At 35.7% G+C, this 25,398-nt stretch overlaps 1 protein-coding gene across 1 annotated transcript in view; it reads right to left on the bottom strand.

Annotated features, from left to right (window-relative positions):
• The window catches only part of PTPRC (protein tyrosine phosphatase receptor type C), a 134,452-nt gene extending 116,536 nt beyond the window's left edge, over positions 1-17,916 (bottom strand). Inside the window, exons 1-2 of the mRNA XM_055144696.1 lie at positions 17,845-17,916; positions 17,641-17,756 (exon numbers count right to left, since the gene is read on the bottom strand). Coding sequence (XP_055000671.1) covers positions 17,641-17,713 — 73 coding nt within the window. The 5' untranslated portion in view covers positions 17,714-17,756; positions 17,845-17,916. The remainder of the gene's footprint in view (positions 1-17,640; positions 17,757-17,844) is intronic.
• Positions 17,917-25,398: the final 7,482 nt, after the last annotated feature.

Below are 25,398 nucleotides of genomic sequence, written 5' to 3'. Positions count from 1 at the left end.
AAGGAAGGAAGGAAGGAAGGAAGGAAGGAAGGAAGGAAGGAAGGGAGGGAGGGAGGGATGGAAGTAGGGAGGGAGAAGGGAGGGAGGGAGGGAGGAAGGGAGGGAGGAAGAAAGGGAGGGCAAGAAGGGAGGGAGGAGGAGTGGGGATGAAGGGAAGGCAGATATATCTATGACCTTTGAATGCTCTAGCAAATTTTCTACACAGTTGAAATGGTTTTAGGAAGATGTTATAGGGAATACTTATTGCCTTGAAGTGGATTTACATCGCCTATTAATCTACAAAATGGTAGGCAATTCTTTCAAGAAAAAGTTTATGTCACAGTAGATAAATTTTTGTTGTTTTCTTAAGCTCTCTTAAACTTCTCTAATCATAAACTGATGGGTAATGTAAATTCTCATCTAAAATGCTAAGCTTTTTGGGGCTGGAGCAATAGCACAGCGGGTAGGGCGCTTGCCTTGCACGCGGCCAACCCAGGCTGACCCAGGTTCGAATCCCAGCATCCCATATGGTCCCCTGAGCACCGCCAGGGGTAATTCCTGAGTGTAGAACCAGGAGTAACCCCTGTGCATTGCTGGGTGTGACCCAAAAAGCAAAAAAAAAAAAAATAAAAAATAAAATGCTAAGCTTTTTAAAAGTATTTTTTAAATTATATGAGATCCCTAAGAGCCATATAAAGAGTATCCAACCGACTTCATAGTGAACAGTACTTAGTGAATGGTTTCTAATGAGGCACCCAAGAGTTAACAGGATGGTTTATAATTTCACAGTATTTCTGCTGGGTGAGTTATAAAGAAATGATTTCAATTAAATCAGGAGACATTTTGTTTGAGTTGGGCAGAGCAGGAAGACATACTACATGCTACATCTAGTTTGTAAAGGACTGGGAAACTATTATCTACAATGCATGGGAGAATCCAATTACTTATTCCCATATGTCAATCAGCCAAATATGGGGAACTGAACTATAGAAAACATTCCACTGGAAAATGAACAGAGATCGGGTCAGAGAGATAATACAAAGGTTAAGACATTTGCCTACCGTGTGGTTAAGGCCACATCCCTGATTCAAATCTCAGCACCACATATGGTCCCTAAGGTACCTCTAAGCATGGTCCCAGAGCACAGAGCCAGGTGTGGCCCCTACACACCCCTGCATGTGGTCCCTACCACCCAAAATGAATAAATTTAGGATTAAAGAAGTCAAGGTATTTTTTCAATGTCTAGGGAAGAGGAATCGGCTTAAGAGTTTTGATGGGGGGCTGGAGCAATAGCACAGCGGGTAGGGCGTTTGCCTTGCACGCGGCCGACCCGGGTTCGATTCCCAGCATCCCATATGGTCCCCTGAGTACCGCCAGGGGTGATTCCTGAGTACATGAGCCAGGAGTGACCCCTGTGCATCGCCGGGTGTGACCCAAAAAGCAAAAAAAAAAAAAAGAATTTTGATGGACACTTGACCCTGAATGTTTAATTTAATATTTATGGGAATAGTACTTGTGGTCTGAGGTCCTTCATTTTTTGGTGTAAATAGAACATTAAAAATTTTAGTTAATAATTTCCTATTTGAAAAAAAATTGAAACAAATTGAAGTAGATTTTTTTCATCATCTGTTTTCTCTCAAATCATATAGTGGAGTGATAGCACACTGGGTAGGGCACTTGCCTTGCATGGAGCCAACCCGGGTTCGATTTCTCCATCCCTCTCGCAGAGCCTGGCAAGCTACCGAGAGTATCCTGCCCGCATGGCAGCACCTGGCAAGCTACCCGTGATGTATACCAAAAACAGTAACAACAAGTCTCACAATGGAGACGTTACTGGTGCCCGTTTGAGCAAATTGATGAGCAACGGGACAGTACTACAGTATAAATAATTATGCCTAGTACTCTGTAATTTACACCTTCCATAGGAATCCCAATCAAATAAATGCAATAACTAGTGTTTTTAATTAAAAAAAATGAAGTAAAATAAAAGCAAAAATCTGTTGTCTTGAACAACACTTGACAATGAAGAATAAAAAAATTCAAATGTTAGCCAAAACTAATATGACATGAAATAAAAAAGCATCCTCAATTTCTATTATTTTAGCCAGAAGTGATTTCCTGGTTATTTTATAGCCTGTGTAAAAGTTAATTTATTTTGACTACATAAACATGTTTAAAAACTATAAATCAGAATAAAATCAGAAATGTAAAACACAAGGACTTGTTAGTGAATTCACTGAATTAGGACAGATGTAACTTATTCATTGACTTTCTAAAGTAGAAATTTCACAAACAACTTATTGATTTGAAATGAATCCCTAAGAATTTTTAACATAAAAAAATTGGTACTTAGATTTTTATGTCATTTCAAAATTTTCATTTAGCAGAAGAGAGGGATCAAAGTTGCATATTTTGTGCTATGCTTTGCAGACTGATGAATATAGGGGGTTAATTGCTACAAGTGCTAAATAGAACAATAGCATAAAAGAGAAAATTTTTAGCTGCCATTTCTTCACCAAAACCAAAACTAAGACTGAAAACTACGTGCAGATTTTGTGCATACCGTGTAACCCCTAAATCCATATTTTAAGTTCCCTTTTATTATGAAACAAGAAATAAAAATTTAGATCTTAGATTATTGTTTCATTCCACTAGCTAAATTTGATGCAGAAAAATGAGCAATCATTTCACTTTACTATTATTTTTCACGGAGGAATTTTAATCTGACCCATGTGCCATCATTATTGTTAACCTCTGGATCCTTTAACAACATTTGATGGCTCTTAAATCAATTAACACTATAAAGGAAAAACATCTGTGTCCCTACTATTTTTTTTTGAGTGGCTCCTAATATTGTCTTTATATGGAATTTTAAATGTACTTAATTCAAAAAGTCATTAAAAATTCCATAATTCATTGTGTGTTAACACAGTAGATATTAAAATCATGTCAATTTTATTAACAAACATGAAGCATATGTATCTGTCAGGGGGAGTATTGGAAAGTCAGGGGAAGGAAATGTTTTCTTGCCCATCAAATCCAGATGTTCAGCCCATAAAATGGAAGTGAAGAGAAAAGGGCAAGTTGCAGTATTTGATATTCTTATGAGTGTTTCTTCTGAGAAACTTCATAGTCAAGGAAAGCCAAATTGGATTACTGATTTGTGCTTTATATGTGCCTTTTAAAATTGTAGTAATATTTCATATTAAAAATGAAGTGGGATATTTAATGAATTAAAACAAAAGCTCATTTCTTTAAGAAACATAATTATATAAATGTTTTGAAAATATAAAGGTTACTTTTTACTAAATAATAATGATACTTGGTATTTACCATGATGAGTTTTTTTCACAAGCAGATAAAACATAAAACAGGACAGAAATTTCACAAATCATGATTTTTAATCGCACTGATTTTTTTCTTAATCTATGTATATCTATTTAGCAGTTGCAGACATTTGTAGAATAATTATAGGACTTCACATTGACAATGATTGAATATCCCCTATTCCTATATTTTGTTTCAAGAATCTGTATCAAATATTTTATATTTTATAGATTAATGTACCAACCACTTCTTGTTTTTAATGTGATATTTCAATATTTATTCCAGCACACATTGAAAAACAAAATAGAAACTAGTTATAATAGTAATCATAAAACTTATGAACTCTTTTGACAAATGCTTAGCTAATATAACAATCCCTTACCTTATCTTGTCTCATTGCATTTTCTAAAGTGCTCTCATATCCATTTTCTACAACTATTTAATACTTAATATGTATATGCACTTGTGTATATTAATATTTATCTTGATATACATTTCATATAGAGCCTAACAAGAATAGTCGGTAATTCTTTATTCATATGCACTTTTTCTTTTTAAAAGTTGACTAAAGTAGATGAGGAAATATATATATATATAGTTAAATTAATGTTAGTAGGAACTATCTTTGGTTTTGCAATGTAACTGAAAAGTAGAATGTGGCAAAACTGGCACAAATGTTATATTTGACAACTAAAGGCATTTTTATTATTCTTATTTCCCTGCCTTTGAAGTATACTCCTTCACCTGACTTGTTCCACTTCCAGAATTTTTGCTTCTCCTTGCCCTTGATCTCCTACTCGCCGTTCTTAACGGTTCTTTTATCCATGACTTCGCACTGCCCTCAGTGCTGTACCACCTTCTGTTCTTAGAAAAGGGATAATCTTTCATTTCAAAGACTTTGGTGATTTTCTGCTGCAGGTCATTCTGAAAATATCTTTAATCTTTCTCTTGTGAACACCTCTATTTCCTGAGCCCATGATAGACTTGTGGGTTCCATTTATCCTAAAGTTGTCTTGTAACAGGGAGCTATAGCTGCTCTTTTCATATCAATAGTGTCGATCTTTTTATACATTAGGTGGAGAATGATTTGCTTCTCTCCTTCTTTAATCCTCAAACAATGTTTAAAAAAAGGGACCCTTGCTTGTATATTTGAGATAACACATCTATCTGAAAACAGAGTATACCTAGGTTTATCTCACTCCTTTTTACATACAACTAGATTTTTATGTACTACAAAAAAACTTTGCATTCTGACTCACTGATGCTAACTACTGCGTGGTCAACTCTTCACACATGAAGATACTGATTGCAATAAGTTAACCCACCCACATCCCCTTGTTCTCTCCTTCCCTCAGGCCACATCTTTCTTTCCCTCTCTCTCACCTGTGCACTTTCCTCCCCTCTTTCTTTTTCTTTCTCACCCTTGCCCTTTGAGGCAGATGTGTCTAAACTACTGATTTACAACTTTACCAAAATTACCCAAATCTACTCAAGCTTTCTTCTATGCTGAGTCTTTTTCAGTATGATTTCTTTATTCATATCCCAGTAAGCTACCAACTCATCTTACATGTCTGTTTAATACAAGATGCTCTTATACAAAAATAAGTTATCAGTAGTAACTGTATTATTTATTTCCTGGATTGAATAATTCTTGTTTCCTAGCTAAAGACTGGGGAGCAAGGTTTTCTGAAAAATGAGAAACAAAAAGTGGAAAGAATCCAAGGTTAAAGAAACTATGGGAAGCAGCTTGGCAGGTACCATGCAAAAAACTCCACCTTCTTTCTCCACTCTGTACTCACAATTAGAGAAAGGAACATTAAGTTTAGCTATTCCCTTAAGGATATGGTAACCAGCATATTTTATGATAAATATCAGAAAATGTCAATTGAAAAATTTGCCGATGCTAAGTACAAATATATATATATATATATATATATATATTAATGTTCATATTAATTGTGTGGCAGAATCTCCTGTCCCCATGCCAGGCTGTCTTCACTGGAACCCCTTGGAGGGGGGTGGGCTGAGTCTCCCTTCCCACCTCAAGCAGAGCCATGGCAGCCAAAAACCTCCAGAACGCAGCCACAGCCATGCCCAAGGCTACTCTCCACATGCTCAGACGAGCCTCACTCATGAAGGAACTGTCAGAGGAACCAAGGTATGCAGGACCAGTAGTTAAGATCCCCAAGCCTGCTCGAATTGGGACTGGGCCTCTCCACCTAGATCCCTAGTCTTCCAGTAGCTTGGCATCCACTCCCACAAACTGCCCCCAGCACCACGTAATCTCATCAGAGACCAAGATCCAGAGACTATAAGACAAAGTTTCCGGAAGAGAGCGATGCAGAATCTCACACAGCAGAGCCTGGCAAGCTACCCATGATGTATTCAGTATGTCAAAAACAGTAACAATAATGGGCCTCATTCCCCTGACCCTAAATGTTACAGGGACAAATGGAGACGTTATTGATGCCCGCTTGAGCAAATCGATGAACAGGACAACAGTGATACAGAGATGAATTGTGTACTTCAAGTTAAATAACATCACTTTTAATAAAATCTTAAAACTGGTATCTGATACCTTTTCAACTGAGCTGTTTTTCTGATTAGCACCCAGTTTTCACTAATAAAAGGTTATTCTAAAAACAGTCTAAAATTAAATTCCCATAAGCACATTTATTGAAGGACATGTTTCTCCTGGTGTATGCTGACTAGTTATTAAGTCCTAAGTGATGACCAGTTTTTCCAATCTCAAAGAACTAAAATATCAAAACTTTTATTTGAAATAAACTATGTAAGTAATCAATTTACTCTCATCACACCTCCCAACTAGGCCAACTATTGTCTTCTCTGATGTCTTAAAATGTTTATACCAACATGTTTCAAAACAAAATATACACTGCAAAGGACTCAACAGATCATTACCTTAATAGGACATTTCTAATTAAGTTTGTAGCTTATTGATCTCTCAAGGAACTTGATAGCTTTTATTAAAATAAATTTTAATTTATACCATTTTAAAATAAACTAGCCAAGAATATATATGTATGCTGAAGTTACCTAATTCTTTCCAATATTGTTAAAATTCTTTCTTATCTTTGTGATGATATTAAAGTTATAAAAGATGCTCATCACCTATTCTACCAACAATTGAAGAGAAAACACGAATTTGGATTCCCATTATACACTAGCAAGCATGCTAATTCTTATATAATCAAGTCTTTGTGTTCAGTATCCAAAGAAAAATTATTTTCTTCTGGTTTACACTGGTTAGGTTATCTCATTTTAGACCTAATCCTTTCTCTTTATTCTTCCAAATGCAAAGTGCTGCATTATTCAGAACTATGGCTTCTGTCCTTCTCCATCTAAACTTTCTTGAACTCTATCAATTCAGTCCTTTGGCTTTAAATTCTATCAGTACAAACTGACTCCCAAATTTATTACTCTACTCAAGACCTAATACATTCCCCACACTTGCTATTCAAATAATTTTCAGTTCATTTGCTTTTTGGACCATTTCTGGCAATTCTCAGGGAATACTCCTCGCTCTGCATGTTAGAATTACTTCTGGCAGTGCTCAGGGGACTATATACGGTGCCAGGGATTGAAACTGAATCAGTCATGTGCACATGAAGCACCCTGCCAGCTATACACAGCACATAGCAACTTCTCTTGATTTTGGACAATGTGTTTTATTTCTTCTTGACTATTCTGCCAGTACTGAGTCCACATCACCACCCTTCTTCCTTTCACCAGCTCAACTGGCTCCTAATTCATTTCCAGAATTTGACAGAATTCTGACATACTCTCTTCTCAGAGGCCAGAGGAGTAGATACATGTGGAAAGAAAACTGGGCCTTCCTCTGATTTGTAATTTTTAATTATACTTTCCATTACGTTAAGGAGCAAATCCAAATCTTTCCCATTGCCAATAAAACTCCACTATATCTACCCCCTCTGCTTGCTTATCTCTCCAATATATATATATACATATATAATATATAATTACACATATAATATATATAATATATAAAAGAGACTCAAATTTTTGGGAAAAATGAGTAAGGAGGAGAGGCTGCAAAATCTCAGGGTTGGGACGAATGGAGACTGGCACCTCTGGAGTAAATCAATGAACAACGGGATGACAGTGATACGTATTATATATATATATATATATATATATATATATGTAATTATAAATAAAAGGTTGAAAGACTGAAAGTTGCTCAGGAGTGGTAAGTTTAAATCTTATTTTAAAAACCAAAAGATGAGACCGGAGCAATAGCACAGTGGGTAGGGTGCTGGTCTTGCATACAGCCAACCCAGGTTCGATCCTCAGCATTCCAAATGATCCCCCAAGTACTGTCAGGAGTACTTTCTGAGTGCAGAGCCCAGAACAACCCCTGAGCACTGGTGGTATGACCCGAAAACAACACATAAACAAACAAAAAGCAATGATAAAAGCCAAATGATATTTGGAAACCTAAGTCTAAAAGTCAATGCAGAATATGTAAACAATAATGCCTCTCAGCTTGTTTCCATTGTGGAAGCATCTGGCCTCCTTTCTGGTTTTAAGTCCAACTTTATTTTTTTCCTTCATCTAAATGACCATCATCACCCCAGTTCCTCTTCTGGGTCACTAAACAGGTAGCTTCGTGACACTTTTTCATAGGGACATCCAACTCCCAAACTGGTGTGTTTTAGGATGTCAGAATTTTATTTTTAAATGTTTTTATCAGTATCTGAAATGTTCTCAGTTACTTAACTGTGTTGTGTATACTAGCCTTGCTAAGATGTAAACTTCAAGAATGCACTATGTTTTCTGTTTTATTTACCACTATCATTACCTGGAAGAATCTCTGCAAATAGTAGGAACTGTAAGAGAAACTCTTCAATTAATGAGTAAATCATCTCATTTAATAGCCACAACTATTACCCTACTTTACAGAAAAGGAAGTGAAGGTCTTGAAAGGTGATTTCCTTAATGTTTCATAATTGCATGCTCACAATGAGGACCGGGCAAGGTTTCAAAGACTGGCTTCCTTGTAAAGTTTGCCAGGATTCAACATTTATAGCATTAATTATTTCAATTACTTTCCCCGACCCTTTTCTTTAGCTTATCAACTTCCCTTTTATCATCCTTTCCTTCTCATTGGCAGAATTCTGAACCAATATATCTGCTGTTAACTTTTCTTAGTTATTATACATCTTGATTATATCTGAAACATTGATGATTGTGTAGAAAATCCCCTTTGAAAGGAAAAGTTGAAAGACTTAGGTGTAACTTCAAATCTTATTTTAAAAACCAAAATGGATTCAGATACCTAAGTCTAAAGAAGTTGAGGAAGAATAACTAAACAATGAACAACATTTTTTTTACTTTCCCTTAAGTTATATCCAACTTGACCTTGGAGTAGAAAGCTGTAAGGAAGTTCTACCTGATTCATTTATTATAGCTCTTGGATGACTTGAACGGATTATCTGGTATCTGCACTTCCTGGAATAAGATGAGAACCTCATGTGTTTTCCATCTTCAAAGTGTTTAGCAAAGGTCAAGTTACTTCCCTTACACTTCAGAAACAATAAAATCTAGATACTTTGGTAAATTATTTAGTACCTTTCACTTTAGGTAATATCAAAAAACAAATTAGGTGGGGGAAAGTCCTTTCTTTCCATCCAATCACTCACCTCAAGACTAATTCAGCCCAGTACTTGGTTAACCTCTTTTTCAAGAATGTGGCATCAGCATTCACAGTAAAGACAAATCAATCAAAGGTGTTTTTGCATTCTATAAGAGGCACATCATTTTATCTGACTTTGATCTCACTAAAGATATGGCTCAATGCTTAATGGTTTAGCTAAGTTTGAAGCAAACATCCTTGGAGAAACTACTAACTGCATTCATCCTGTTTGCGATTTGCCCATCATAATATAACTCAACCCTTAATTACCTGGCCATTAATCTGACTATTAAGAAGGCTGAATAACCCAGTGGAGAAAAGAACATAACTTAAGTCACATAAACAGGATGATATGATATGAGCGTGGTAGCTCATACCTCACCCACAGTGCTCATTTCTCATTAGATAATTAGATAGTGATCTGGAAAAGTTGCTCTGAAATATTATTCCAAAGCTAAGAATTTTGTGTGTTGTGTAGGTGTGACTATTTTAACATTTCTCTTCAGTTTTCTTTTATCATTTTTAAATCACAAATCCATTAAGCCTAAAAGGATTGAGACTTTTTGCTGTATTCCTCTTTGCATCTTACCAGTTATTTATTATGCATCTAATAATTATCTATACAATTCAATGGAAGCTTCAGAATTTCTAAAACTGATAACCGACAGGATTTAGTTAGAATGGAGGCCTGACAGTCTTGAAACAATATTTTTTTAATTACATAGTACATATTATAGATTTTGACTAAAAGTTTAATTAGAAAATATTAAAAGAATATCAATATATGTGTCAAGCAATGTTATTGCTTTCTGGAAGAATCTTATGGATAATTTGGAAGGTTTAATACACCACAACATGAAACTCACAAGGATAGAAAAGGATATGATGCTCCCAGCGAGTGGTACAGGGAAAGTACTTGTTCAAAAGTATTTGTTCATAAAATGAACTAAAGAATCAGTAAATATATCTAAATACCTATTTCTGAAATTAAATGTTCAGAAAATTTTCAGGTGATGAGTATTGGGCATTTGTGATATTTTTATTCACCAATTTATTCTTTCTCTTTCTCAAATTGCTTAGACTAATCATGTTTTAGTTTTAAAAAAAATGAGATTGCAACTATCCACACTGCCTGTGATTTTTAAAAAATGAGAAAAGGGGAAAAGACAAAGGAAAAACATACCTATAGCAAGGACTATAAGTACTTTTCTTCTTTATTTTATTTCCTGAAATTTTCTATCATGTACAAAATTTTATCATGAATGACTCACTCAAGTAGAAACATCACCCGAGGACAAAATTAAAATGAATTTTGTTGGAATTTTGTATAGGTATATTTGTACCTGTACAATTTGTACAAATGTAATTTAGTACATTTGCAAGGACAGAGCATCATTTATTCATTCAACAAACAAAGTCCAGAAGAAATTCACTGGTAAACAGTGATAACATCCATGAACTCACTAGCTGCTATGAGAGAAGGTCAAGCAAAAAAAAAATCGCAAGCAGGTTCTTAGCAGCTGAAGAATATTACACAGATGGAAAAGGTGTGAAAGAACAGGGGTTATACAAGAGGGCTACACCAAATAAGCGGCCTTTAAACATTTAAAATGGTCCTTATAATTGTTTCAATTAAAAGGAGAATGTGGAGTGAAGAACAATGGCATTAAACAGTCATAAGTTTAAAAAGAAGGAAACATTATATTAGGAAAATGCAACTTAGAACGAGTACATGGTATATATCATAGTTTGAACTATAGAAATCTAGATGGATTAAATTAGGCCATTATGTGCCATGCTGATAACCTTTAATTTCCTAAATTTACAGAGGCCAAAATAGTATCATTTGATACTCCATTTTGACCCAAGTATGATTTCTTATGATGCCTGTTCTTCTGTTTTCTCTACTAACTAGAAAGAAGTAGGAGAAGGCATATAAGCGTGAGACAAATGAAAGAGCATTAAAATATAACATATAACAATCCAATGTTGCAGTACTATGTATTTTCAAAATTAATTAGGTACATGGGAAATAATCAACTTTCTTGAAATCTCAAAGTCAATCTTTAAAAGAGATTTAAACTCAATAAAGGAATGTCACTGATAGAAAAATCACCACAGTATAAACGTGAACATGGGTAATACCACATAATCTAAAATTAGACAAAGTAAAAAATGACACTTTATGTACATTAAAATGCAGAACAAATAAAACCTCTAACAGTGGCTAAAACTCTACAAAGGATCAATGACAGCAAAACTTAAGGGGAAATTTAGACTTGTATGTGGATTAAAATGATTATTTTGACCTGTAACCTGTAAAAACTGTTCAAAAGTAAAACTCATAAATACTAGGGTATCCAAACTAAAAATTGGATGAGGTGGATCCCAAAATCCATGGAATCAACATTTTCTGTCTTCTAGAGGGAGCCACTGAAGGAGTGTCCTATCAAGGTATATATCATACTTTTACAACTACTGTTCTTATGAGAATAAGTATGAATACAGCAAGGATTGAAAGAAGGTGAGATTTGGGAGTCCTGTTACAATACCAAATAGTAAGACTTTGTAGTAAAGTGTTTTTTTTTTTAATGGATTTACAATCACTTAAGAAGCAAATCCATAGGAACCTGAGAATAACTAAAACAAGAGATTCAAAGTTAAAAGAATTAAAAGACAAGATTATTACTCTGTCACCTAGCCTTCAACTCTAGCTACTCAAAGTGTCTCAAAGTAAATCTATTGGTTTGGAATCCTGTTTCAGTGGTAAAGAATGATGTGCTTGGACATAGGATCACAGAAATAAAATGTATAACTTTGCAGAGCATTTCATCATTTTTAAGGAATTTTACTTTTTTCACTTTTAAATACATGAAATCTTTAGTGTTTGGTGTGAAAAAGTCTATTCTTTTAGATTATTAAAGATTTCAACACTCTATTGGTGAGGATTCTGTCTCAAATCTGGAAAACTATTTGAATCTATATCTGACAATTCATGAAGCTTGATTACAGAAATATTTCTTGTTCAAAGTGTAATGGCATATTCTAATTTGAATTTTTATTGGTAAACAAAATACTGATTTTTAACTTTAATAAGATACTTAAAATACAATGACCAGACTTTCTTACTACGATTGATATCATCTTTTAAAGGTGTAAATATTTATATAAATTTATCTAATATATTTTCATTAGTATCCGGGACATTTTTGTAGTACACAATGCAGAGGGTCCCTTTTCATCTATCAATGATTTATATTGAGTTCACTATACCAGCTTTTTTTGCTTTTTTGCTTTTTTTTGGGTCACACCCAGCAATGCACAGGGGTCACTCCTGGCTCATGTACTCAGGAATCACCCCTGGGGGTGCTCAGGGGACCATATGGGATGCTGGGATTTGAACACGGGTCGGCCACGTGCAAGGCAAACGCCCTACCCACTGTACTATCACTCCAGCCCTTATACCAGTTTTTTATATCTTAACACATACAAGAAATGCTGAACTATTCCAAGATCTTTACTTCTGCCCTATTTCATTAGGTCACTGTTTTGGAATCTTGATAAAATAATCCCTCCAGTTGCTCTGATTTTGATTAGAAGTAACTTTTTTAACATCTGAACCACAATCATTTTCTACAAGCAATCAAATATATTGCTTGTAGTTATCATTTCATCCAAATGTCATATAGAGAGAAAGTTAAGAAGCCAAAGTGATAGCCCAGCGAGTAGGGTGGTTGTCTCAAGTACAGCTGGCCCATGTTTGATCCCTGACACTCCACATGATCCCCATATTAGCCAGGAGTGATACCCCATAACACAGCCAGAAGTAAGCCTGAGCATAGCCACAACAACAAAACAACAACAACAGCAAAAAGTGAAAATGTATAGATAGCTTTTATGATGCAGATACTTGTGTTTAATTTTAGCTAAAAATAAAATGTTTATCTTTAAACACTGTATGGCTAAGTAACATGGAAGAGGCAAACTTTTGAGTTTAGGCCATAAGTGAAAATGCAATGGAAGGACTAATGATCTTGCTGTTGATCTTTTTAGATATATTATCTTTTCAATGGAAATGCTGTGAATAGACATAGAAGGTGCTTTGAATTTTGCAAACATTGACTTGCTACATATTTACATCTGTCCTGGTTCATAGAGTAGAAATATTCTATTTTTGTTTTTCTTTTCTTTTTCTTGTTTTTGGAAAGATTCTCAAACAGAATTCCTGAACATTCTGTTTCCAATAGGCAGACTCTTTATAGACAATTTCTTGATAGAAATTGAAGTAAAACAATGACAAGGAAAATATGTTGGACATATTAAAGATTTTAGGCAATATTTAGATATCCTCTAATGTACATATTGGTTGGAGCCACATTCACACAATATTATAATTATTCTAAGCATTTTTTAAAGTTTCTGCCTATTTCAATATTATGTAGAAATAGATACCATATTAGTTCCTTCTTTTTAATTAAATCACCATGAGATACACAGTTATAAAATTGTTCATGATTAATCTTCAGTCATACAATGTTCCAACACCCATCCCTTCACCATTGTACATTTCCCACTATCATAATGTCCCCAGTTTCCCTTCTTCTACCCCTACCCCCAGTCTTCCTCTATGACTCTACAACATGTGCTCTCTCTCATTTTTTGCACTCTTTGACATTTTTCTTACCTTATTCCTCCTTTTTTCCTACACTTTTACTTGGTACTTCTGATTTTAAAAAATCCATTATTCAATGACTGATAAAAACCTGTATCATTGGAAAGGCAGAAGGTATTTCTGTTTGTGTATAAGTTGCATTGGAGGTAAACGCCCTCAGTGGTCAATGATTCTAGTAATATCCCCAACAACAATAACTTGAAATAGTGAAAAAGACTGACAATAACAAGGAGAACATGTAGAAAATATAAAACTTCCAAAAGATTTTTCCCGTTGCTTTTGTTTTTGAACTACACCCAGCAGTACTCAACACTTATTGTTGGCCTCTGGCACTGTGATCAGGGGCCACTCCTGCCCATCCTTCGGGAACCATACATGGTGTCAGGAATCAAGCTGGGGTTGGCCACATGCTAGGTAAGTGCCATGTACTGTCTCCCAGGCCCCTGGTGGAAATAATTTTGTGGTAAGAGTGATGAAAGAGAAGATCAGAGAGGAAATGCAATTTCTACAGTCTTAGAGGTCTTGAGGAAGGATGTTGAAACTGACTCCTACTTGTTCTATTTTAATCAATCATAAAACAAAGGACAAAAGCCCCTATCCAACTCCAGCCCAGTTCAGTTTGTTGGTGAACTCAGATGGTCTGGCTAGAAATTTAGGATTTGTTCTAAAGGCAATAAGAAGACACCAGATTGATTTGAACCTTCTTATTTTATATTTTCTAAGTATAATGTGAAAAAAGAGTGATGGTTCATGTTGATTAAATAACTATTATAGTACTCCAGGTAAGAGGTGATAAAGGTCTGAGTAAGGTGGTATCAATGGATATGGATTATTTTAAATTATCAAAAAGTAAGAATTTAGGACTTGGGAAACATATCTGTTAATGTATGTCATATATCTCTATATATATTTGTAATTATCTTCCAATTCTTAAAAATACATAAAATATAACTAAACAGAGGTTAGATGTTTAAATGAGAAATAAAAATCAAATTTCTGCACTTCAGAGGGATGAGTCTAAAGTTAAAGACTGAGAATCCTCAGGTAATAACCGCTATGGCCTGCTAGCAAGAAAGAATAAGGAGCTCTGAAAGTAAAAAGGATAAAACTGTCACAAGAACTGAAATTCCATTTTCCTCAAAATTAAGAATTAGACAAAATGTGGAGAACCAATAGAGGCATTATGGATCAATATCCATTTATGTATCTGTGTGCATACTAATAATTAGTATACATAACACAGAGATATAATGTGTGTATTTGCATAGAGTAGTGTAGAAATAGTGTATAATTACTCTATTCCTACACTAGTAAGTTGTTGCTACTGATAGATTATCATTATCAAGTGGTTTGAGAAGAAACCAACCTCTAGCTAACCACTCTGGTCCTGTGCTTAGTTGTGAAGAGCAAAAGAAGACAGAGAGAGAGAGAGAGAGAGAGAGAGAGAGAGAGAGAGAGACAGAGAGAGACAGAGAGAGAGAGAGAGAAAGAGAGAAAGTCCATGTTACTTCTAACAATATGCATTTCAAATTTTAGCAATGAAAAGATTTCACAGGCAAGGGTTTTGTTAGAAAAATACTTTTTCACTCACTTGGGTGGGGATGGGTATAGGATAGGGATTATAGCGCTGTATTCTAACACGAGATCTTTCTTTATAATGTAGGTGGAAAAAATGAAGGGTATCCAGGAAATGAATCTTAACTGCTATGACTCATGAAACCAAATATCTCACACACTTGAGTGTTATGCTCTGGGGCAATAGCTTTGCCTGGCGTTGCACCTTCATAAAAGCCAGAGAACATTCTCAATCTAAAATTCTCAAGCCCATCATTACTTCTTCAGAGCTATTCAGAAACTTTATGGTTGGGGTTTCCACTTTATCAAAGTAAAGAGGTACAAAACAAAATGACTATAAACTTTTGTGCAAAATGCAATGCAGCCTTGCTGTTCGCTTGTGAAGACTGGTGCTGATTTTGTCCTTAGTTATATTTTAAAGATTATATAAACATTTGAATTGTGCACATATTTATACATTAATGTCTCTATGTTTGATTCTATTTCATGCCTTTTGATTATATAATACAAATTTGTTTCTCTAAAAATATAATATAGCTCATAAACCCTAAAAGTTCTAAGGTAAAAATGAAGCAAATAATTTAATCAATTTATTTCTAATGAAAAATCATATAATTTAAAAGACTAGTAACAATTCAAATTATATGTTGAATTACAAAACAGTTTTAAAGAATTTTCTATGTAAGCAAGATTATAGATTAAAAAATGATTATCTCTATATCTTTTGTCAGTAAGCATATTTCTTAAAAGAATATCAATGTCTTTTAAGAAAATATTTGAACTTTTATGTGTTCAATCTAAGTTAAACTTAATATTAATAATATTAATTAATATAATAGCAAATAATTCAGTAATATTAAATTTAATGCCAATTTAATAATATTAAAGCTAAACTTAAATAACTATGTATTTCTATTTACTTAAAGTATAAGTATTCAGCAAAACTGATTTAACAGGTTGTAGATCACTTTTTATTCTTTGATTATTAATTTAGATGTATTTCTTGTGATAAAAAGGGCTACATTAAACAGGATTGAAAATTTTGCAACGGTTTGCTCTGGGACCTACAAGCTCTTTAATGATTTACTTATGGAACTGCACTCTGATTTGCAATAACATTTATCATCCTCCTGAAATTATTATTCTGTATAATTTTTGTTGTGATAATTAACTTAATCAGTGTGGTAATTTGATAAGGATTTTTGTGCTAATACAAATGATTTAACAATGGTAATTTTTCAACTCCAACTTTTAAATTAAAAAGTAACACTATTTCACACTTGGTTGTTCAAAATGTAAACTGACAGGTAGCATGTTCTGGAGGCATTTGATATACTGTCATTTAGAGGAAAGGAAGCAGTGAGTAGTCAAAACAAATATTTCAAAATGAATTTCAGAAGGCAGAATTTTTTAAAAAGTAACTTTCCCCTTTCTAGTGCATTTAGAACTAATACAAAGATATTAGATCAATGGTCTTTCATTAATCTAAAAGAAGACAGCTTTTAAAGGCTACATTTCAAGAAGTAGTATCAAATATAATTCTATTAGCTACACTGAATAGTCAACAGACATGTTCTCATAACGCTAAGTGAAATTGTTCAGAAAATGTCTGTTAAACAAGCCATCCATGTACAAAGATCTCAAAGTTGAACGGGTCCAATCGGTTATATTTTCTTATAGAACACAACATTTGCATGATTCTCGGGAGCTGAAATATTTTATCAGCTCAAGGTTCAACCGATCAACCAGGAAGGGCGGTGGCCCCAGATGAATTTTCCAAGCCAAAAAAAAAAAAAATCCTTAAAACTCAAAGCACAACAAAAACTTGATTTGAAATACATTCTAAACACGTGCACAAAGCTAACGTTTTATAAAATACCCAAATGCATTCTGTTAAACTCTCATATAATTGCATATTCTACAAGAAAGTTTCAGTAGTACTAGTAATTTGAGGAAGTGAGAGACGGGTCTGAAAGAGGGAGAAGTTTACATGCAAGCAACAACGGATTCTAACTTCAGCAATGTTCACTTTTGGTTAAAATCTTACAAATTCGTTTATTTTATCATTGAAAATTCTTCAGCCTTACATAAAGATATGTTCCTGTACTTTGGGAGTTCAGCAACAACGTTGCTTTATCCAGTTCCTTGAAAGGCTCATAAACCAAGATCCAGATAGACAACTGTTTTCCCTTTAAATTGTATACCACCACACCCCAAAAATCCATGTCTTTCAGCACAGAAAGAATGCATTTTATCCCACATAACAAGTTTCTCTGAGCTACCACAGCTTTGACCAAGTTCCAGTGGTTTCCTCATTTGGGAGTACTGACGCTTACTTGGATATCTACTTCAAACCAACGTGCCTCCACCCGGGAACCAAATAACAATAGATTAATATCTGTGCACTTACCAGTCGCAAACTCAACTGTGTCCAGAAAGGCAAAACCGAATGCCAAGAGCTTAAGCCACAAATACATGGTCATATCTGGTGATCAGCCGTATTCCTATGAAACGGCATGCGTCCGTCTGAAAGGCAAAGTAATAGTTATCAGGGCGAAAAAAAATTTTTTTTCTCTGTGAAACCGAATCCAAAATAAAAGAAATAAATGCATACTTCGTCCTGTTGTCTTATCACTCGGGGAGCAATTTCCTCCTCTGTAACCCTAAGAACAAACCACTGGCTAGCTACATGAGCTGCAAGGTAGTGATGTCAGATTCGGTTTTACTAACTTCTCCAAAAATACAGTGAAGGGCCCTCTTTGCAGGAAGTCAAGAAAGTTGTTCAAACGCGGAGAAAATGCATTTTACTTCCTTAATTCAAGCAAGGTTGCAGGCATTTTGAAAACATTTTCCCTTCCAGGAGGATGCTTGGTAATGATCCAAATGACACTCCCTTATAGTAGGCAATACAGCTGTAAGAAAATTCAAATTCCCTTAAAATAACCAATAATTTTCTTACCTGTGAGATGGTAAAAACTTACTAAGCATGGGCACAACTGAAGGACTTAGTGGAGGATGAACTAATTGAATTCAAAGCAAAAAACCTATCTTTGCTGTTAAATGACCAAAGAGAGCAAAGAACTATCTTAGGGGTTATTTTTGGCAACCTGTATCAGTAACCTTTAGGGCATTCAAAAACCATTTGAAGAGAAGTTTGAGCAGTCAAACCCATTTCATATGCAAACGCGCTCTCCCAGAGCTTAACAGATCTGCCCCAGATCTTTCACAGATATCCTTCAGGGCCTAGGAATGGAATCTAAATGTCACTTTTTTTTTTTAAATAGCAAATTCTGTGTCAAAAATCATCTAAGCCTTGCAATATCCTAGTGGTGTTGGTGAGGGAAAGGGCAGGGAAAACAAGAACTGTCTTTCACTCAAGCTAACCTGTTTTGTCTCAGCAATGCTTTCCTAAACCTTTTGATAAAAAAGATAGCCAGTTGATACAGGAAATCGTCCTTTGATTCTCTTGGTATTCTTGGTAAATCTATTAATTAGGAAAATCCATAATGGCAAAGAGCTATTATGAATTCACCAATGCAACTGATATTACTATGATAATGTCTACCTGAATTTAAAAGTAATTGTGAAAAGATAGTCAGGGCATTATCATTTAAAGTAGAAATAATGCTTGGGGGATTTAGAGATAAACTGTAAACTCTAATTAGGAAGCTCTGTTATAGAGTTTCTGTATTGTGTAAACATACCTTTTCATGTTTTTAAGTCTTTCTTTACAGTTACTTTGGCTGCTAAGAAATAGAGCCAAACCAGCACCACTCCTCAGTGCAAAGAGAAATTCTGGAGGAAAAATGTTATAATAAGCCTTTTATTCTTACCTATATTTCTGATATACATTTTAAATATGATTTTATCATGATAAGTAGTATTATCAGGACAAACTTTTTGGACTCTTTTCACACACAGAAATGGGTACAGGCTTTTAACTGAAAAAAATCTAATTTGTCTGACAACACAAGATAGATACTTTCTGTTTTATCATTGGTGTTCAGAGAATTAGATGCTTCACAAGAGTTCTCTCAGCTAGAAAGCAGTCAAATGATATTTTGAACCCATTTCAAATTATCATCTTACTTCCTTTGTCTTCTGTCATTTTTCACCTCTGCTCCCCTTGTTTTTATCATGTGTTCTCATATGTTTTAATCTCTAAAATACACAGCACTGATTTCGTAGAAATGCTGCTGTTCTCTCACTTTTCAATGCAATAGTTGTGAAAGCGAGCACTCTTCTAGTAGGTAAGCCTCGTGAAAAATCCTTGTCTGGGCTCACACATTTCAGTACTCTGCAATTTGGTCTATTTCTTAAAATATATTTGCAATGAAAAGTGATGTGGGAGTTAGCTTTGAATATCTTGTTTGTGTTTCTGTGCATGCATCCCACCTGATGCTTCACTCAAGAGCTGCTCAAGGCTCACTGCTCAGGGGATGCTCCTGGTGGTTCTAGGGATTAAACTTGGACCTCTTGCATGTGAAGCATGCCCTCAGTCCATTGTGTGATCTCTCTGACCCAGCTTGGAATATCTGAACAAATACTCATGATCTGTAGCTTGCTATTAACAACCACAACATATTGGCAAGACTAGAAGTCAGGGTAAAAGTGCATGATATACAGTGTTCAAAATATGCGCTGGAACAAGCTAAATATGATGCTTTTAGAAGGCGTAGAGGCACATTTTAATTTTTTATTAATTGTATATTTCTTTGAATCATAATTTAGGTCACATGTTTAAAATGATATTGAGGGTTATGGTTTTGATGTATACAATTAATTTTGTACTAATTACTTAGATGTAATTACTTACTTAAAAAAGTAGTAAGAATTTTGGAGATTCTACTCTAAGGCAGGTGGGCAGAAATATTCTACCCTAAGATGTAAATTAGTAAAAAGTGAACTAGATTATTTGCTTAGCTTTATCATGTTAAAATTGAGTTTAGTATCCACAGGAAATATTAGACTTTTGTGTAGCAAAAATGAATATTGTGTTCCATAAACTGTATCACTGTATCACTGTCATCCTGTTATTCATCAATTTATTTGAGCAGGCAGCAGTAATGTCTCTATTACACTCAGCCCTGAGATCTTACCAGCCTCTCCTTACTCGTCTTTCCCAATGATTGGAGGCCCTTTCAGGGTCAGGGGAATGAGACTTATTGTTACTGTTTTTGGCATATCAAATGTGCCACAGGTAGCTTGCCACACTGCCGTGCGGGCGAGATACTCTTGGTAGCTTGCCAGGCTCTCTGAGAGGTATGTATATATCTGTTACTGTATTTTGGATATGAATACTCTATGGGGAGCTTGCCAGGGTCTCCCAATGGGCAATAGACTCTGGGTAGCTTGTCAGGTTCTCCAAGAGGGAGAGCTAGGCTATTAGATTCCATATAAAGCATATAAAGCAGTAAAGTCCAAGGTAGAGAAGTATCAGTGAGTAAGTAAATGCTCAATTCAGAAGCTTCCAGAATAGAGGCAAGAATGAAACAGTTCTGGCCTCAGGCCCAAGTTATCAGGAGGTACAGGAGGTAGGGCCCTTGCATTGCATGTAAGGACCAACCCAGAGCCAGTAGTAACACCTACGCACAGCCAGGTGCGAGCCAAAAAGGCAAAAAAAAAAAAAAAATGAAACTCTTCTGAGGTAGGGCCTAGCAACTTGCCAGGAGGCAGAAAATAGCTCCCCTCTGTTCATGGACAGTACTGATGGCCTGGGCGGGAGTTACGAGAGTTGCAGCCTTGGTGTGGCATCCAAGGAACTCTCCTCTGCTCCTCTGTTTTGTCATTTGTGGGCCAAGGCATGCAGCAGCTAAGAGCTCTCATAGACATAGGAGGTCCACTCTCACTGCTTCTGAGGGAGAGAGTAGACATGCTGCTACCAACTTAACATTTTTTAAAATTTTTTTATCTTTTTTAATTCATTTTTTGAATATGGGAGTACTGCTATTTATTCAGTCATTGATTAACCTGATTGAATTGGGCATGAAGTCCACATTACTTTAAAAAAAATTTAAATTGAACATCTGTGAGATAGACAATTACAAAGCTGTTCATAATTGGGTTTCAGTCATACAATGATCCGCACCCTTACCTTCACCAGTGTACATTTCCTACCACCAATGTCCCCTGTTTCCCTACCACCATACCCCAACACCCCACGCCCCACCCCCAGTCTCCCTCTATAGGGGGCACTTTCCTTCAGAGGCATTTTTGGGTTTTGTTGAGGATCCAATTAAAAATGGTTGCATTTAATTTTAATATCCTTTACTCTTTATCCCACCTGCATGGCAGAGCCTTAGCAAGTTCCCCATGGCATATTCAATATGCCAAAAACAGTAATAATAACAGGTCTCATTCCCCTGACCCTGAAATAGCCTCCAATCATTGGGAAAGACAAGTAAGGAGAGGCTGCTAAAATCTCAGGGCTGGGACAAATGGAGACTTTACTGGCGCCCGCTTGAGTAAATCAATGAACAACAGGATGACAGTGATACAGTGATACAGTGATAATCTTTTTAAATTGAAACACCATGAGATATATAGTTACAAGGCTGTTTGTAATTGGGTTTCAGTGATACAATGTTACAATATCCATCACTTCACCAGTGTACATTTCCCACCACCAATGTCTTCAGTTTTACTCCTGCCAACCTCCCCATCAGTTCTCCTCTCCCCACCACCACTCCGCCCCGCCCCCAGCCGGCTTCTATGGCAGGCACTTTTCTTCTTTCTTTCTCTTTCATTCTTTCTCCTTCCTTCTGGGCAGTATGGCTTGCAAGTTCTTGTCCAGAGCCATCTGAACTTTTGAAAGAACTGCTGAGACAGGGAAAAAAGGCCAGGAGTAAGAGAGTTTATATGTACTAAGTAACATGATGTTTCCTCAGGATTTGAAGCATATTGTATGCAAATAGCCCCAAGGTTTGATGAAAAAAATTCAAAGTAATTTGAGATAATTGATTAAAGTAGATTTTAGAAGCTAGCACAGCAGGTAGGGTGTTTGCCTTGCACACGGCTGACCTGGGTTCATTCCTCCATCCCTCTCGGAGAGCCGGGCAAGCTACCGAGAGTATCCCACCCACACAGCAGAGCCTGGCAAGCTATCCGTGGCGTATTTGATATGCCAAAAACAGTAACAACAAGTCTCACAATGGAGATGTTACTGGTGCCTGCTAGAACAAATTGATGAACAACGGAACCACAGTGTTACAATGCTAATATTATTTTTAAATAATATTTTATTTAATTTCATTTAACCATAAGTTCCCTGATTTTAGTTCTATATAGTAATGGTTACATAAAGATAGCAACAGACTACATGATTTTAATTATAGAAGCATATATTATTTTATTTATTTATTCATTTTACAAATAAATTGTCATATCCTCATACAACACATTCTTTGTGTTGTATGATGGAAAAAGAAAGAAAAATGGTGGGCTCATAAAGACATTTTCCCTGTCTGATAGAATCTATACATCAGTGAAAGTGACAGCAATTAGTTAACTAATTTCCATGACAATTTCAGCACACATGATGTACTTGAAATTCTTATTTCAGCATGTGAAAGGTATTTAGTCTGGTTGGGAGATCCAGGAAGTGTGGCTGAAATAATAAACAATGAATGTAAACATGAAAAAAAATAAAGAAAGAATTTAAATGAGCCCCAGAAAAATGTCTGATCATTCTGGAAGAGAGAATCACAAATTTAAGGATGAAAATGCGTTCAAGGAAAATAATATACAGTTAACACAGAGAGAAGCATAGCCGGGAAAAAGAAAAAGACTTCAGAGGTCTTACACATTCTAAGAAATTCATTTCATCATATTCAGAGACTTGGGAGGGGCTGTCTTAACATTGTTATTATGATTGTCATTGACATCATACTGTCAGATTTCATACCATCACTTATTTATGTTTTCATTTAAGTGACCACTCAGTAGCATTAAATCTAATTAGGCTCTCCTCTAATCATTAATTTTTGTCAATTTTCCCAACACTACTGACTTCCCCTGATATATAATAGACTATCCTTAGCAGTCACCATATTAGATACTTTTTGCCTCTTCCTGACTTCTAAATACTGTGATGTATTAAAAGTGCAGTCAGGAGGCCATTCTTGTCTTTCTGGGTGAGCAATTTCATTCTTATTCTGTCTCTTTTTATCCCACATATGAGAGAGATCATTACAAATGTGTCTTATCCCTTCTGTCTAACTGCACTCACTGGATCCTCTCCAGTTCCATGCATGTGCCAAAAACCTGAATGATTTTGTCTTCTCCCTTAAAATCCTATCATGAACCGTATGGTAAATCATGGCACTGAATTCTGTTTTAAATCATCCTCTGCTGTTTCCATGTTTTCAATATGTGAACTCAGTCTAGGTTTGCTTTAGTTAGATCTAGATTATGTCTTTGGATTGGCAAATGGGATATTATATTCTTGGATTTACTTGGGGAAAGGCACCTTGCATTACTAAAAAATACAATTTGAAAAAAAATTGTTACACCCTTTGTTTACTTTAATAAGCCTGTAGGTAAAGAGGCTAAGGACACACCAAATGACACACTTCGCTGAAGAGTCTGTCATCTTCCCCATCTCCATCCGGTCCTACTTGCAATATTTTCATCATAGTCTGCCTGTGCCCAGGCTAAAATAAAGTGTCTCTTATCTTACATTCTGTGAGTTTCATTATAATCCATGAAAAATGCTGTGGATGTCTAAGTTCTTCAAGTTGTTATAAGAACTGATCAATACAGAATTGAAATTACTTACAAACTTTGCCTAGCTCTAAGCATCAGGGCAGCTTCTCACAAGAGTGTGGAGAGAACACCTGCTTCTTGTGCCTCCAAGTTGTACAAAAGTATTTCTTTGTGCTTATATAATTTCTGAAGAGCCATATACCTTTGATGGGTAGCAAGAGATTAGCTTATGAGTTTATGAATCACATGTGTTGGAGAACTCACATTTAATTTGTCCTACAATTTAGTCTTTGTGAGTTCTTCTTACTCCAATTTTTATTATGTTTTATTCTGTCTAGGGTTGAGAAAATGGAGTGCACACTTTCAAAATTCACACAAGGGCTTCCGGTAAAATAATTAAGACTCACGTAGTCTAACTAGAATTTAAGGGGGCTTAAAGGTTTAGAAAATGAAACAGTTGACACATTGGGGCAACCAGTGGGAAACAGGAGATGAAAACGATTCATTCTCTTGTCACCTTTTTAAATGTTTCTTAGTAGCCTCAGTTTGTGATACCACCAGCTATCCTGTTGTGAAAACAGAAACCTCAGAATCATTCTTGAAACTTAACTTCTTCCAAATACATCACTGCCCTCCATCAGACTTCCGAATTATAAGTAGATCTGTTTCTCTTCATCTATACCATCCACCCCAATCTTAGTCCAAGTTATGAACATTTCTTGAATAAACATCTGAAATGGCTGCCTCTGTTTGCTTTGATATTGTTTCTCCCTGGTGATGTATAGAGGCTGATTTTTTTTTTAAGTAAAATTGGCTCTTGTGAAGGTCAGAGAGATAGTATCAGGGCTAAGGTACCAACCCGGGTGAGATCCCAGCACCACATGGTCTTCTAAGTACCATTGGATGTAGCCTTGGAGACTCTGAGCACCTCAGGTGTGGTAATAGAGGCCTCTAGTACCATCGAGGTGACAGAAAATTCCCAACACTTCGGAGCTTGAGGAGCATCAAGCTCCTTTGACCCACACATTGAACTCATAGGACTGATTGAGAACTGCTGGGAGAGGCCTCACCCACTGAGAGGCCTCCGACCTGCACCAAAAATTAGAAAAATAAAATAGGTTCAAAGTTGTCTGGGGGCTAGAGAAATAGCTCAAAGGGCTGGAACACAGGTTTTTCTGAGTAAGAGGGCTAGGTTAGGCTCCCAGTACCACACGGTCTCCTGAGAACCCCTAAAAGGAGAGTGATCCTGAGCACAAAGCTGGGGGTGGCCCCAGGCATGGTCCCAAAACAAAATGACAGAAATTGTGTCTTGTGGACAGTAGCCATAGTGTAGCAGATCGACCTTGGCTTGATCCCTGGCATCCCATACGGTCCTCTAAGCATTGCCAGGTATAATTCCTGAGTGCAGAGCCAGAGTAACCCCTAAGCATCACTGGGTGTGACCCAAATATCAAAATTTAAAAAT

Source organism: Sorex araneus, chromosome 7, assembly GCF_027595985.1.
Source record: "Sorex araneus isolate mSorAra2 chromosome 7, mSorAra2.pri, whole genome shotgun sequence".
Lineage (NCBI taxonomy): Eukaryota > Metazoa > Chordata > Mammalia > Eulipotyphla > Soricidae > Sorex > Sorex araneus.
This window is presented reverse-complemented; position numbering and strand designations above follow the sequence as displayed.